The 15301-nt window shown below is 42.2% G+C and overlaps 2 protein-coding genes across 6 annotated transcripts; one reads left to right on the top strand and one right to left on the bottom strand.

Annotated features, from left to right (window-relative positions):
• Nucleotides 1–1733: 1733 nt before the first annotated feature.
• si:ch211-194k22.8 lies at nt 1734–4757 on the bottom strand. Of its 3 annotated transcripts, none has more exons than XM_021564998.2 (7): nt 4455–4757; nt 4241–4336; nt 3791–3850; nt 3560–3665; nt 3215–3456; nt 2802–2988; nt 1734–2442 (listed from the first exon to the last, which is right to left on the bottom strand). In XM_021564998.2, the coding sequence occupies exons 1-7, from the start codon at nt 4530–4532 to the stop codon at nt 2288–2290; spliced, it is 924 nt and encodes a 307-aa protein (XP_021420673.1). In that variant the 5' UTR covers nt 4533–4757; the 3' UTR covers nt 1734–2287. The 3 variants fall into 3 exon arrangements, with proteins under 3 accessions (XP_021420673.1, XP_021420672.1, XP_021420674.1); XM_021564997.2 differs by having other exon boundaries at nt 4446–4727; XM_021564999.2 differs by lacking the exon at nt 4241–4336 and having other exon boundaries at nt 4455–4726.
• A 2804-nt stretch (nt 4758–7561) lies between these two features.
• Nucleotides 7562–15279, top strand: nfe2l1b (nuclear factor, erythroid 2-like 1b). 3 transcript variants are annotated; one of them, XM_021564988.2, is made up of 6 exons: nt 7562–7800; nt 9326–10167; nt 10816–11037; nt 11172–11225; nt 11380–11538; nt 11632–15279. In XM_021564988.2, exons 2-6 carry the CDS (start codon nt 9613–9615, stop codon nt 13012–13014), a joined length of 2373 nt encoding a protein of 790 aa, XP_021420663.2. In that variant the 5' UTR covers nt 7562–7800; nt 9326–9612; the 3' UTR covers nt 13015–15279. The 3 variants fall into 3 exon arrangements, with proteins under 3 accessions (XP_021420663.2, XP_021420661.2, XP_021420662.2); XM_021564986.2 differs by having other exon boundaries at nt 7563–7800; nt 11133–11225; XM_021564987.2 differs by lacking the exon at nt 7562–7800 and adding an exon at nt 7885–8553 and having other exon boundaries at nt 11133–11225.
• Nucleotides 15280–15301: the final 22 nt, after the last annotated feature.

The raw sequence follows: 15301 nt of genomic DNA on the forward strand, positions 1-15301 counted from the left end.
TCCTTAAATATCGTGCACCAGCTGCTATTTACAAAAATACATAGACCGCCGCCCCTTGTCTTACCAGAAGCCGCTGTTCTATCCTGCCGGTGCAGCGTATAACCAGCCAGCTGTATGTTGATAGTGTCGTCGTTCAGCCACATCTCCGTAAAGCATAAGATATTACAGTTTTGAATGTCCCGTTGGTAGTTTAATCTTCCGCGTAGGTCATCTATTTTATTGTCCAAAGATTGCAAGATTGCTAGCAGAATGGAAGGAAGTTGGGGTTTATTCGATCGCCTACAAATTCTCAGAAGGCAGCCCGCCCTCCAACCCCTTTTTCTCCACCTCCTCTTCACGCATTTCACGGGGATCTGGGCTGTTCCCGAGAAAGCAGTATATAATTTGCGTCGGCCTCGTCAGACTCGTTAAAGGGAAAAAATGATTTTGCCAGTCCGTGGTGAGTAATCGCAGTCCTGAGGTCCAGAAGTTATTTTCGGTCATAAGAGACGGTAGCGGCAACATTATGTGCAAAATAAGTTTTAAAAAACAAGTTACAAACAACACAAATAAACAAACAAAAAAACACAATCGGTTGGGGGCAAGTAAAACGTTTGCCTTCTTCTCCGGTGCCATCTTACAAACCGTGAAGAGGGCACAACAAAACCTATTCCCCCTCAGAAGACTGAAAAGATTTGGCATGGGTCCTCAGATCCTCAAAAGGTTTTACAGCTGCACCTTCACTGCCTGGTATGGCATCTGCTCGGCCTCCGACCGCAAGGCACTACAGAGGGTAGTACGAACGGCCCAGTACCTTACTGGGGCCAAGCTTCCTGCCATCCAGGACCTCTATACCAGGCGGTGTCAGAGGAAGGCTCTAAAATTTGTCGAAGAGTCCAGCCACCCTAGTCATAGACTGTTCTCTCTGCTACCGCACGGCAAGCGGTACCGGAGCGCCAAGTCTAGGTCCAAGAGGCTTCTAAACAGCTTTTACCCCAAGCCATAAAAACACCTAATCAAATGGCTACCCAGACTATTTGCATTGCCCCCACCCCCCTTTCACAGCGCTGCTACTCTCTGTTATCATCTATGCATAGTCACTTTAATAACTCCACCTACATGTACATATAACCTCAACTAACTGGTGCCCCCGCACATTGACTCTGTACCGGTACCCCCTGTATATAGTCTCGCTATTGTTATTTTACTGCTGCTCTTTAATTACTTGTTACTTTTATTTCTTATCTGTATTTTTTTGAACTGCATTGTTGCGTAGGGGCTCGTAAGTAAGCATTTCACGGTAAGGTGTATCTGTTGTATTCAGTGCATGTGACTAATAAAATTAGATTTGATTTACTGGTACCCCGTGTATATAGCAAAGTTATTGTGTGTATATTATTACCTTTATTATTACGTGTTATGACTTTTCTATTGTTTATATTTTATTTCTCTCTGCATTGTTGGGAAGGGCCCATAAGCATTTCACTGTTAGTCTACATCTGTTGTTTACATAGCATGTGACAAATAACATATGATTTGATTTGAATGTATTATAAGCATACTGATAATTCTAGCAGTGGAGTGGACAGATGTTGGGCCTCTGTAGCCCAAAAGACTAGGGTTGCCAAGGCAACTGGCTCAGTGTCCCCTGCTGTTGTCACTCTTCCTTGGTCATTGATCACCTCTCATCTCACCAGCTCTCTCTGATGGCATTGTCTGTGCACATACATACCCTCTTTAAAATGTAGTAAATATATTTTCTTATGTATTTTATTGATAATGCAGGATAAAGGAAAAACTGCACATTTCCAGATATATTTTGTTCAATCCAATCAACTATCAGGTTGTCATTGCAACAAAAACAACAACACTAACTCATCATGGGGCTCATCATACAGTTAATTTTCAAAGGCATTGAGAATGTGCTAACACTCGTTCAGCATTGATTTTGCAAGGTCCAATGTTTTGCAAATGACTATCTTAAAAATACAAAATTCAAAAACAATTGGCATTTATTTATAATCGGGACATAAAGTTCACATATGCTACAGTATTATGCTTTATTTAGATCTACAGCAACCAGAGGCCAGGGTGAATGCAAAGTTTGAATTCATGTTTGACTGAACTGAGGATAAACTTGCGTTCTGCATGATCACCTATTCAAATCTCAACCGCTCACAAACGTCAGCAGTCAAACATGGTTCATTGAAGTAAAAAAAAAAAAAAGTTAAATATTACCTCCATGCATTTGTCAATTATCCACAATCAGATATTTCACCTTTGATCCTCGACAAAATCCATGTTAACACTACGTTCTGGGGCAGGGGAGGTCAAAGCTGGAATCCATATTTCCCAACAGTGGAGGCTTCTTCCTCAGCCTCTTCGCCTCGTTCTGCAGTTTCTGCCGGATGTATCCTTTAATTTCCACATCTGTCTTTCCAGGAAAAAAATACTGAACTGTCCCTGTGGAAATAGTCACATGAAATGTACATTTGCGGGCGGAACTCCCTTAAACAGAAATGATTACAGTTGTGCATAACACGTGTTTATTTTTCTCTCATGTACGTCAATTCATAGAGGTGGTTGAAGGTTAGAAAACTAGGTCAAGAACAGTTAGGAAACATTGACAGTACAGTTATTATGCAAGTCAAAACCAAAGGCTACAACGATTGTAGATATTTATTTAAGACATTCCAACTATCTTTTTCAAACAATAATCAAATAAACATTAGCCTAATAATGCATTTTGCACTGAACCTCAGTGTTCTGTGCTGTCTTTATTATGTCTCCCAATAAGGTATGTTAAGGGAAAGGGTGCTTACTCAGTATGGCCTGGACCTCCTCAGTAGGGAGAGCAGGTTTGGTCTGAGACCTCTTGTGGTACACCAGCCCTGAGATGGAGTGGGATGCTAGGCAGTCCCTCTCATACAGCCCTCGCAACAGGTCATTGGTCAGTTTCTGAGCTGTAGTGCCAGTGTTGCACCGTTCCAACAACTCTGGGGTAATGAACTGAGGACAAAATAAGATGTGTATATGTAAGACTTGGAGACTGACAACCAGTTCAAAAGAGGGTGTGGGTGTAGGTCAAGTTTTTTTTTTTTTACACCAAATATTCCAACAGGAAAATTAAAATAAGTGTTATTTCTGGTAGAACCTCATCCATTTATTTAAATGTTTTATCCCATTTCGTGCCTCTTGAACATGACCAAAAATCAGTGTAGTGGTTTATCTGTACCTCAGTGAAGAGTCCATCCCTATGGTGCCTGTGTAGTTTCTGGGGTAAGGCCCCCTGTTTCTCCCACTGCCCAATCATCCCAGTTGGGCAGGCCAGTAAATCTGGGGTCATGGCATCTCCACTGACAAGTCCTACAGTTAGGCTGGGACGTGATGCTTGGACAGATGTCTTGCTGTCCTCATTCGACCACCTCTGGGTCTTTTCTATCAGGGCTTTGAGGTTTCTGGACAGCTCTCCACAAGCTGTCGAGTCATCCACACAAAATGTCCTAAACATTTAACTTCACTCTGGATCAAATGTGTAAAGTTTCAAGAGGATTTCTTTCATTCATTTTAATCCCCTCACCTGTAAGGCACTGAATTTGGTCTTTCAAGCTTTCCATCTCTCTTTGCATGCAAATCACCATAGGAATGAGTTTCATCTTGGAGTATGACTGCAGAAACTCTGACTCCTGCCATGACAATGCAAAATCAGAATTGGATGTTGGATATTGGAAGGAATGTTCAAGATAACATCACATCACAAATTGTCCACACCTGTACAGAAAGAGTGGGTTGTGTGTGTGTATAGGCTTACCTCTGTATTGGAATTGCTGTCCCTCAGGTGATACAAGTTAGGACTGCCCAGCTCAAAAGCCTGTAAAAAAAATAGGATTTCAACGTTTGTATACAATCATCCAAAGTTGTAACTATTTTAATACCATTACGAACTTTCTCTGAAATTGCATGAGATACCCGTTATAACAGGAAAACATAAAAAATGACTACTTTGAAGTTGTGACATAAAGTAACAAAACATATAAATGCACACTACACTCAGTCCAAAAAAGAGCCGCCTTTTGTTCAATGGAGAAGCAGTTCATTTAGTACCATGTTTTACCCCGTTGTTCTCCATGCTTGCACCCCAAGCCTAGTGTCCATTGGTCAAATCACAGCTAACAACAACATATGCCATACATGGTGGTGCATTTATTATAGAATAGACATGTTTCAAGATATACAGTATGTAACTGAATAAGTAACAAACCCGTATCCACTTCTGGAAGCCGGCTGAGGATAAAGAATTTTCTTCGACTGTCTCTTTATCAAGATACATCTGTTTTCTTCTTTTCTGCGCCCCATTCTGTTAGACAGTTATGGCATGATACAGTTAAAACACGTTTATTCAAACTCACAGCATAGTTGTTAATATTTTAAGATCAAAACATGTTATGACAATAGGCTACTCTTACAAAGCTTACATCTACTTTTTGAGCCCCGTCTTCATCTTCTTCACTTTCGTAGTCAAGGACTCGTTTCGCCTTTGATTTCCTTCTCATATTTCTATTCCATTAACTGCCTTGCAGAAAAACTGTGCCCAGCATACTGCACGTGTTCAAAATATTGGGGAAGACTGATAAGTGAAAGTGTCCTGGGTAAACGGAGGATGGGACGCTTGCTGTCTTTCTTCTACTCCAGAACCATCGTGCGAAGACATCCCCTTTGATGCCAAAACAGAGAGAGGGAGTGAGGATTTTATACACTGAGGCGTAACGTGGCACTGTTACGTTGTAGCGGTGAATGATTCGATAATGATTTGTATCCCTCTCAGTTACATTGTACCTTTTGCTACCTAATACGTCACTTTGGGTGATGATAATCAGAAAATTACTTTTAATTTTACCAATAAGAATTGGAGGAGTATTTTCATTCCTTTTTCTTTCTATTATAATTATTGACACTATCAAAGCATACTTTTTTTGATGCATGTATGCATTGCATTAAACAGTCAAAGCAATACTTTTGTTGAGAGATGATATGCTTGTGTGGTGATGTAACTGAGAAATTCGTCACAGTTTCAGTTAATTTGCTACAGATTGATAGTTCATAAACATATTTTCTTGAAAAGAAGATGCATTCTTTGAAATACTGGTCGATTGATAGTTTAGAAAAAGACCATTACATTCACAGAAAAGACTAAGAGAAATATGTATTCATAGTGTATTACAATGGCTTTACTGTATGTGCCACAAAATACAAAGAGCATGTATGCTCTCCAAAAATAGATTTTTAATGACACATCATGATGCATTTGAGCAATGTCTGCAAGCCAAATTGAAGTTGATAACTGTGATAAAAATTATATTTTTAACAACTTTTTGTCCACATCCTGGATATGTATCAATCCAATCTTAATTAAACTTTTAATAAATTGTAAAAAATAAAAATAAAAAAGTTAATTAAACAGTGGATGTTTTGCCTGCTTAAATGTGCTCTCTTGTGATCTGGTAGCATCCATCCATCATGATCACTCACAAAAATCCATTATCCTTTACTCAAATACCGATTTTGTCTCTGTGGAAATTAACCGGAGGTCTCTTTGAGTAACAAAACCTATGAAAGTATGAATTATCCCAATAAACTTCATAAATTGGAGATGGTGTGGAGATGAAGATTGGGTTATTCAACCAAGTTGGACAGTCCTGGGCTGCTCTTCCTGTTCCACTACCTCGCTGTTGGGTTAACCCTTACCTGTCACATCCTGATCTGTTTCACCTGTCTTTGTGCTTATCTCCACCCCCCTCCAAGTGTTGCCATCTTCCACATTATCCCCAGTGTACGTATACCTGTGTTCTCTGTTTGTCTGTTGCCAGTTCGTTTTGTTTCGTCTAGCTTTCCAGTGTTTTACCCGTGTTCCTGTCTTGCTCTACTGTAGTTCCTGTTTTCTAGCTATCCCGGTTTTTGACCATTCTGTTGCCCTGACCCTGAGCCTGCCTGCCGTTCTGTACCTTGTCACACCACCCTGGATTACTGGCCTCTGCCTGCCCTGACCCTGAGCCTGCCTGCCATTCTGTACATTTCGGACTCTGCTCTGGACTACTGACCTCTGCCTGCCCTTAACCTGTCATTTGCCTGCCCCCCTGTTTCTGTAATAAACTTTTGTTACTTTGAAACTGTCTGTATCTGGGTCTTTTCCTGAGCCTTGATACTACAAAGTTGTGTTATGCACTGACTGCCTCAGACTCAGAGTGATAGTTGGACACGAGAGCAGGATACATGGCAGACACTGTAAAGACATACAGACAGTAGAGTTAGAAACATGTATTTACGTGTCACTCCACAATGATACAATAATACAAAATGCTGATTTCTTTTCCCTCATTAAAAACAATCATAGTCAAACACGTTACAGACGTCATCTATATTGCATTACCACATCTGCGGTCACGTCTGGCTCAGTTGGTAGAGCATGGCGCTTGCATCGCCAGGGTTGTTGGTTTGATTCTCACGGGGGACAGTAGGAGTTACTGACAGAACCATGATGACTGTTCATTCTCTTATAGCTCTATGCTCAATCTACCTAGTAGTACGTAGACTTTGCTTAAATTCCGCTGTCTGTATTATGTCTCTAAATGTTGTCTACCACAAGCAGCAACATACAGGTATCACCAAGTAAAAATCTGAGTTGTCTGTAAATGTACTTGACAAATAAATAGTGCTTTTGATTCAGATAATGGAAAACCTTAATTCTATTTCTAGGGGTAAACCTACCCTATGCCAGATATACCATGGTATTATTAACACAAATTATAGGAACACATGTGTATTTAGGCCTACACACAAAAGCTCACACAAGATTTTGTCCCTATGGCGTGGTCTCTGTGGGAAAAGCTGTGACATAACGTGTAAGGAATGAGCCATATGACTATGAGGGGTGTATGGTAGCTTTATCGTTCTGCCTCTGAACAAGGCAGTTAACCCACTGTTCCTAGGCTGTCATTGTAAATCAGAATTTGTTCTCAACTAATTTGCCTAGTTAAAAAAGGTTAATTGTAAAAGAAATGAGCCTATGACTTGAAGTGCATGTGAAGCCTCAACTACAAAAATTATAAGTTTCAATCAAAAGTTATATATTTCTGAGCAATTTATCAGGCATTCTTAAGAAGTTATGTTGGAAATTGTATCTCTTATCTCCTGGATAATCCAGCAGTTTGGGGATTAAAATAAGAGGATGAAAATAATAGAAAGTAAAATAAAAATGTAAAGAAACAAACATGATATAAAACACATGCTGTTACACAGGCATAATATCCAATGCATAATTGTGAAACCAGTTGTTCACTTTCTGTGTGAATTATTATATAATTAATAGGCCTAGCCCCATCCTATTTCTGAAACGAATTTGACGTTTAGCCCACAAAAATCGATTAATTGTATAGAAAGGGCGGATTGTTGTATTCGATTTCTATTTTAAATCTATAATATGACATGGAGTTTACTTTTTTTCAGTCTAACTGAAGTTAATAATTGATTTGTGAAGCCAGGGATTAAATTCGGTGATTTTCACTGCGGTGATGAAAACATGCGCACTAGAATATTCTACGCATGCTCTGTGGGAAGCCTTGTTTTGGCGTCAGACGCGCTGCTGCTAGCTAGAAAATTGGAAATATTGCAAGTCATGGTGGGCCATTCAATGGGGGGAAAGGGTGGATAATGACTTTGGGTAATGCTTATAACACATATGAGAGAACTCTTCTGGATTCAGATAATGGTTATAGAAGTTGGCCGACTTGTGGGCATACAGGCAAATGTATAAAATCTTCACGCGTAAGTATGAAATAGGTTTTAGCTAGCTAGCCAACTAGCTTTGTTAGCTAGCTACAGAACGTTAGATTGCGTTAGCTTGTAGCTAATTGTGCTTGTGTTTTTTGACAAGCGATTTAAAGTTAGCAGATGGATTATCTGCTTCTTGTGTCTACATTTATTTGAGTGGCAATACAAAACATTGTTTAAAATACATTGTAACCGTTACGTTAGCTAGCTAACTAACGTTACATTTTAGCAATTTCTCTTTCCCCGTTGCTGTCACATCAACATCCCGCCCCAATCTTTTCCCATTGGCAAACATTTGTGAGGATCCCATGTTGTGCTTGTGCCCTTGTTTTGTTAATGGTTCACCAGCCTGTCTGTTGTCACTGCGCCACTTGTTGCTAGGGAGGTTGCTTGATAGCGGAAGTGAGCGCTATCAACACTTCCCACTGGAGTCTGGACGATAAATACCGTTGGATGCTAGCTATGATTTTGTTAGGTTGCCTACTTTTAAACACTATTGATGTATAAACTGATGCATCGTTTTTATTGGTATTAATTTAATGTTATTTTGTATACATCGGTAAACTGGAGCTCTTGAAAAGAAAATGGATGAGAGGGAGACTGCAAGGGATGGGTGAGAGGGAGACCGCTAGGGATGGGTGTCAGGAAGCGTAGCTACTGGAGGAGAACCCAAGAGACCCTCCCTCTTTCACCTATCTATTCCTGCACTGGCCTTGGTGATCCATTTCAGTTGTTCTGCATTGTCAGGTTGGCTTGTCTATTTGGTCTTCATCTTAAATTGGGGTTGAGGTGCAGTGTGTCCTCTAGAGACAGTGGCCATTAAACCTTTCCGCGGGGACCCCAGTTCACAATTTAGTTGTAGTCATGAACTAGCTCCCCTGATTTACCTAGTCAAGGGTTTTATGATTAGTTGACATCTGGAATCAGGTGTGAGGTCCCCAGGAAGAAAAACCACTGCTATAGAAAGTGAAAATGTAATGGTTTGCTGCTAAGAAGTAGGGTTCTAATTGTTCTCTCCCATAGAAATATGTGGAATGTGAGACTGTTTGTTATCTCATTTATTGCCTCTGCACTGGCAGTGCATATGATTGGTTTATGGTTATGAGTTCAGTGTGCATTTTATTTGGCTATTCATGTTGGTTTTATCAGTGAATTTGGTCATCTTAAATCATGTGTGGCTGACAAGCCTGTTTGTTTCAACTTATAAGGCCATACTCACATTTAATTTGGCCTAAACAATGTTTGATGCATTCTGCAGCTGTTATGACATATTATTTTGACATTATGTAATGTAATCTTTTTTTCTGTGACTAAGTGAAATTTGATGGTAGAACACAGGCTCAGGTTGACCTAAACTTATTTACTCAACAAGTTCACATTTTTTTTAAAATCTTGTCATTACATTTTAAAGGCATCAACACCTAGAAAAGGATGTTTAATTTGTCCTTGATCTCTCTCTCTCTCTCTCTCTCTCTCTCTCTCTCTCTCTCTCTCTCTCTCTCTTTCTCTCTCTGTGCAGATATGGGAGGACTTACTAATGGGGAAGACCAAAACCTGACCTAGAAAACAGTTCAGCCTTTGACTGATATTGGACTCCCATACAAGACCACAGAAACCCTCTACATTCTATTCACATCATAAGCAAACTCCAAAAGTCGCTCTTCACTTCTGTCATATCTGCAATTTTCATACTTTCATTCTTTATCAGTCAATCTCAATATCAACAATTGTGGAGCTCAATTTTTCTGTTTCTATTTATTTTTTACTTATTTTTTTTACTTTCACTTTTTGTTCCTTTGTAAAGAAATGCTTTACCTGAAAAAGTACTTCACAGAGGGCCTGATTCAGTTCACCATCCTCCTGAGTCTCATTGGGGTGCGGGTGGACCTGGACACCTACCTGAGCAATCAACTGCCCCCACTGCGAGAGATCATCCTAGGCCCCAGCTCGGCCTACACCCAGACGCAGTTCCACAACCTCCGCAACACGCTGGACGGGTATGGCATCCATCCCAAGAGTGTGGACCTCGACCAGTTCTTTACCACCCGCCGGCTGCTGAACCAGGTGCGCCAGCTAGATTGCCTGTCAGTGCCCAGTCCAGAACTGAGCACGTGGCTGGTGCACCGCGACCCTGAGACTGTGGTGTCCGCCGCCAGCCAGCCCAGCCCCAGCATCACCCTGGACAATGGGACCGGCCTGGAGGACGTGAACAACTCCGAAGCCCCGGTCATGAGGGGGGGCGGCGGAGCGCCTGAGTCCACCTACAATCTGAGTGGAGAGGACCGAACCCTGGGAGCTGTGGCCCCCGAGGACAGCCAGGAGCAGGGCAACAGGGAGGGCAACGCTGACCTCACCAAAGAGGTAAGAAAGCATGCAATGATCTCACCTCTACTCAGGATCACAAGACTAGGGCAAGTCTATCGTAATGTACAGGGATATATTACTAGGAGCTTACTGTATTTAGCTGTCAATCAGAGACCCATTGTATGTCTGAACCTTGATAAAACACAATTGTAATCAAATGGAAGTTCTCTGGCATTGTGTAATCTGCATTATTATAATGTAATTTTTCCTACATTAGAATCATTCTTTCCCCTAATAGTCACAGGACCACCACTCAAGACGCAGTGTGGTTTTGGGCCAAACACTAAGCCATTGTTAAAGCTCTAGAATGAACAGAGTCTCCCACTGGAGTGGAATCACATGCTTTTATGGTAATTAAGTGGCTACAGTTGAATCAGTGGGCTTAGCTTCTAGTTACATGATCTGAAGTTTAAATCTTATGTATATCGCCACGTGTTGACCTATCTGAGGATGAAAATATAATGTAAAGCCAACCATATCACAGCTGAAGCCATCTTTTGGCAATTGCACCACAGTCAAGTAGTTTTCTCTCCTTGAAGTGCTTTTGATTTAGAATTAAGTTGTGTAAGACAAGATGGTGTACAACTCAATCAAGAGGGCTCTTTGTAGTCCTGACATCTTTCTCATCTGACATGTCTTTTTCAGGACATTGATTTGATTGACATCCTGTGGCGACAGGATATCGACCTTGGCGCAGGACGGGAAGTGTTCAACTACAGCAGCCGCCAGAAGGAGAGCGAGGCGGAGAAGCCCAGCCCAGAGGAGAAGAAGGAAGGGACAGAGGCACAGGAGAGCTGGAGGAACGGAGTGAACCTTCAAGAGGCTCAGCCTGTGGATGGAGAGACAGGGGAAAGCATACCAGAGCAGGTAGCTAAGGGCACAGATTGTGTTTCATGATCCTGTGTCCACTGCAGTTGATAGTTAAGGGAGTGACCTCTGTGCTGTCTGCCCCTCCCCCTCAGCTCACAAGCCTTGGCTCTCAGACCTCACTGTCTCTGCAGGAATGCCTGAGGCTGCTTGAGGCCACCTTCCCTTTCGGAGAAGAATCTCCTGAGGTAAAGACATTTGCAAGTTGTCTCAGGAGACAGTAATGTCTTCATTTAAATTAAGTTAAACAAACCATGATATTACAAAAGGTAGATTGCCTTTATGGTCTATTATAATCTCAACATGTTTGTGAGATAATTTTTAAGGTAAACATCTTATCAGTTCGTAGCCCCTGTAGTCACTGCTGAGCTTGCAGTGGCCAATGAAGAAGCTCCATCCACATCTCAGGGGCTGCCACTGCCTCCCCCGTTGCCCCAGCCTGTGCCCCAGTTGGACCTGGAGCAGCAGTGGCAAGACATCATGGCTATCATGGAACTACAGGTTTGTACTTGTGCTTTAATCACAACTGGTTCTCCCAATAAATATATATTTTTGTTATTAGATGTTCTATAACCAGGTTTTTCCTCTTTGAAGGAAATGGAGGTTAACAACACCTCTGAGAACTCCTTCCTCAGCACTACTTCCAACAGTGCCAATACCAGTGGCAGCACAACTGAGTCAAGCTCGGTTGAAAGCTTTGGACTTACTCGTTCCTCCACCCTTATACACCAAGATGTCAGCCTTCACCAGGCCTCCCTCCCTAGCTGCAGTCAGGATTTTCCCACGCTTTTCAATCCAGAGATTGATGGCACTGGCACCCCACGCCCTCCCTTGCTTAGAATGTCCTCCAGCTCCAACTCCTCCAGCGTCAACTCTACATTCGGAGCCACCAACCTGACTGGACTCTTTCTCCCACCGCCTCTAAACAGCACCAACAACATCACTTCGACCCCAGTGTTGCCTGACCCCTTCAGCAGTCTGCTGGAGGAGTCTATGCTGGATGAGATCAGCCTTCTGGACCTGGCGATGGAGGAGGGCTTCAGCCAGGCCCAGGCCTCTCAGTTGGAGGATGAACTCGACTCAGACTCAGGCCTCTCCCTGGACTCCAGTCACAGCCCGGTCTCCCCGAGCAGCTCTGAGACCTCCTGCTCCTCTGCCGCCTCCTCCTCCTCCACCTCTGCCACCTTCTCAGAGGAAGGGGCTGTGGGATACAGCACTGACTCTGAGTCAGTCACTGTGGAACCAGAAGAAGGTGCTGTGGGGGGCTACCAACCCGAATTCAACAAGCTCTGCCGCATGAGCTATCAAGACCCTTCCCAGTTCCATGGGCTCCCTCAGCTTGACAACATCAACCACAATCACTCTTACAATTTACCACTGTCTTCCTCGGTAGATGAACACCCAGAGCTACCGATTCCCACTGGCAAGAAAATGGGCCGCGAGAAGCAGTCGAAGCTTCAGCCCCAACAGGACTTCCTGGACAAACAGTCGAGTCGCGACGAGCGCCGGGCTCGGGCCATGAAGATCCCCTTCTCAAATGAGAAGATCATCAATCTGCCTGTAGAGGAGTTCAACGAGCTTCTGTCCAAGCACCACCTGAGCGAGGCCCAACTGGCCCTTGTTCGCGACATTCGTAGACGTGGCAAGAACAAGATGGCGGCCCAGAACTGCCGGAAGCGCAAGCTGGATACCATCATCAACCTGGAGCAAGGGGTGCACGACATGCGTCGTGACAAGGCGCGACTTCTGAAGGAGAAGATGGAGTTTATTCGCTCCATCCGTCAGATGAAGCAGAAAGTGCAAAGCCTCTACCAGGAAGTGTTCACCCAGCTTCGGGATGAGGAGGGCCGGCCCTACCCCCCCAGCGAGTACTCACTCCAGTACAGCGCCGACGGCAGCGTTCTGATCATGCCCCGCAACATGACAGATCAGCAGACCCGTAAGCCCGACAAGAAACAAAAGGACAAAAAGAAGTGAGGAGGAAGCTGCTGCCCTTTCTTTCATTTTGCTAAAATCACTAAGAACGATTTCTGCAGACGCAAGAGGTCTTTTTTTTCTTTAAGAAGATTCTTGTGAAGAGAAACATAGCATTGTTGACTACTCTTCCTGCATTAGGTTTTTTTCCCTTTTCTTTTTTGGTTCCTGCGTTTTCTCTGGAAAACGACTTTGAAGCAGTTCTTCATTTGAGTACTGGATTTATTGTTTAGGTGGGGGAAAAGGAATAAACAAGGAAAATAAGGGGTTGAAAGGATTCTCTGGATCCTATGGCACCAGCCCAGTGAAGAGGAAGTTGATAAATCATGTTATGAAGTGAAGGGACTGGTATCAAGTGGAGTTGAAGAAAAACAAACATTTAGTCAACATGAAATGGGGTGTAAATTCCAGCCCATTGTTAGTCAGCGTCGAACAGATTGTTAAACCAGATTTCTTGCTTGGGCCTTGACGTGATTGGTGGAGTGTTTCTGGAGTAAGTAGAAGAGGAAAGCCAAGAGAAACTTGAGATAAAAAGCAAGTCCATCATCTGGGATACCGTTATCTTATACCGCCGATAATAACCAAATTTGTATGGTTCACTTCACTTGTTTTCTAGGCAAATGTCTAGGTAGTCTTGACACTGCACTCATTCAAAATGTTTGTATTACAAACACCACCGTTTTTGATTGACCAATGTCATTGACTTTGAGTCTCTTTGACATAGAACTAGGACACTGGAACACAAAAAAAGAGAGGCTTGGAGAGTATTCTTGGGCTAGCCATGATGGTGGAGCATGATGGGTGTAGGAGATGGGACACTGAGGAAGAAGGCACACACTGCATAACAAATGTAACAGCTTCTGTATATCTATACATAGCACTGTAATTTGTCCTTCTAAGGCTTGGCTGTATGCATCGTGCCGTGTCTCTGGCTATCCCTCTGCCACAGGTTTAAGGATGAGCTCTTCTGGTCATTTTGTTTTAGTTTTCCACAATTTCTCATACTCTCCAGAATAAGATAGGTTAGAGGTCTTGCTTGATATCATCTTAGGTCTACTCCCTGCCCTTATTGCATCACACACCGTGTGTTGTGCCTGTAAACCACGTTGCAGGACAGGGAAACTCACAATATTGATTTGTGATAGGCCATTTTTTGCAGGAACTACTGCATGAACTGCAGCCCTGTGGATGTTTCGCCTGTTAATTACTAATCATATGCACCCATCTTTACTGTCATTAACATTAAGTTGGTTGGTTTTCTTGTAAGGTGACAGAGATAAGCAGTTTGTCTGTCCAGTAATTACAGAGTGGTAGTCTTTGAAAGAGTAACTTGGGGATGTTGTTGTCATTCTATTTGATAGTGATCTGAAGCAATGGACAAGATTCAGTTGATGAATAGCCTAGTTGTCAGCTGCAATAGTTTACGGGTCATTCATTTGTGTCGTTAGAGAAGTCAATCTATTGAATCGAACTGACAAGAAGAATGTGTGAAGTGAGCACCTTGTTTTCGAATGCCTTTGTTTCACAAGCACATTTTATACATTTGTTGGTTTTACAAACAAAGGTTATTGGACTGTTTTCATTATGTTAGAAGTGCTATTATCTGAGCTTGTGTTTTATTAGGGTCAAAAATTGTGTTTTAGCATGTACCCCTAACAACAAAAAGATGATTAGTATTCCATTTAATGCGGCAGAGATGGCTGTTTTAAAGAGAATTTGAGTACATTTGAGAGCCCCAGATCTACAGTAAAGGGGGGAAAAGAACTAAGTTGCTGCAATGATGAGGATGACCTATGTTCTTATTCATTCACATAACTTTCATTGTTCTTGTCATCACTAACCTGAGAGGGGAGCCAAGTAAAATACATTGCTTTTAATCAAATGTTTCATGCAGTACTAATACTTTTAGCAGGAAATACATTTGGGGCGTCTCAATTTAAATGAAAAGAAATGAGACGGCTGTTAAGTTGTTAGTTCTTGCACTTGAGAAAACGTTTGACATATTCAGACATGCAACGTTCACCTGCATTGCAACACAATGCTAAACCCACTAAGTTATTACTACCCTTAGCGCACTGCATTTGTTTGTTCTGTAAATATTTAAATGTTTCATGTTTTGTCATTTCTGTAGTTTGTGTGTTTTGCACAGCCTTCTCACCCCTGCATTGGGTTTGGTTGTGCAGTTTCTTTGGTTTACTTTAAAATATTTGCTGGCAATCTGGGATTGTTATTTTATTGATTTAATAAAGTGTTTTTATTTTCATCTGACTGTGCATCATTTGCGTTATTA

The sequence above is a fragment of the Oncorhynchus mykiss genome, chromosome 16 (genome assembly GCF_013265735.2).
Source record: "Oncorhynchus mykiss isolate Arlee chromosome 16, USDA_OmykA_1.1, whole genome shotgun sequence".
Taxonomy (NCBI): Eukaryota; Metazoa; Chordata; class Actinopteri; order Salmoniformes; family Salmonidae; genus Oncorhynchus; species Oncorhynchus mykiss.

What these genes read in the sequence shown, in the direction of transcription:
- si:ch211-194k22.8 (XM_021564997.2), bottom strand. Translation starts at nt 4,532, where the DNA reads ATGAGAAGGAAATCAAAGGCGAAACGAGTCCTTGACTACGAAAGTGAA. An exon ending in GCTTCCAGAAGTGGATACGG is followed by an intron (nt 3,851 to 4,240) that starts GTTTGTTACTTA and finishes TTTTTTTTACAG; the next exon opens with GCTTTTGAGCTGGGCAGTCC. An exon ending in GGGATGGACTCTTCACTGAG is followed by an intron (nt 2,989 to 3,214) that starts GTACAGATAAAC and finishes TTTTGTCCTCAG; the next exon opens with TTCATTACCCCAGAGTTGTT.
- nfe2l1b (XM_021564986.2), top strand. Translation starts at nt 9,613, where the DNA reads ATGCTTTACCTGAAAAAGTACTTCACAGAGGGCCTGATTCAGTTCACC. An exon ending in ACGCTGACCTCACCAAAGAG is followed by an intron (nt 10,168 to 10,815) that starts GTAAGAAAGCAT and finishes TGTCTTTTTCAG; the next exon opens with GACATTGATTTGATTGACAT. An exon ending in TGGCTATCATGGAACTACAG is followed by an intron (nt 11,539 to 11,631) that starts GTTTGTACTTGT and finishes TCCTCTTTGAAG; the next exon opens with GAAATGGAGGTTAACAACAC.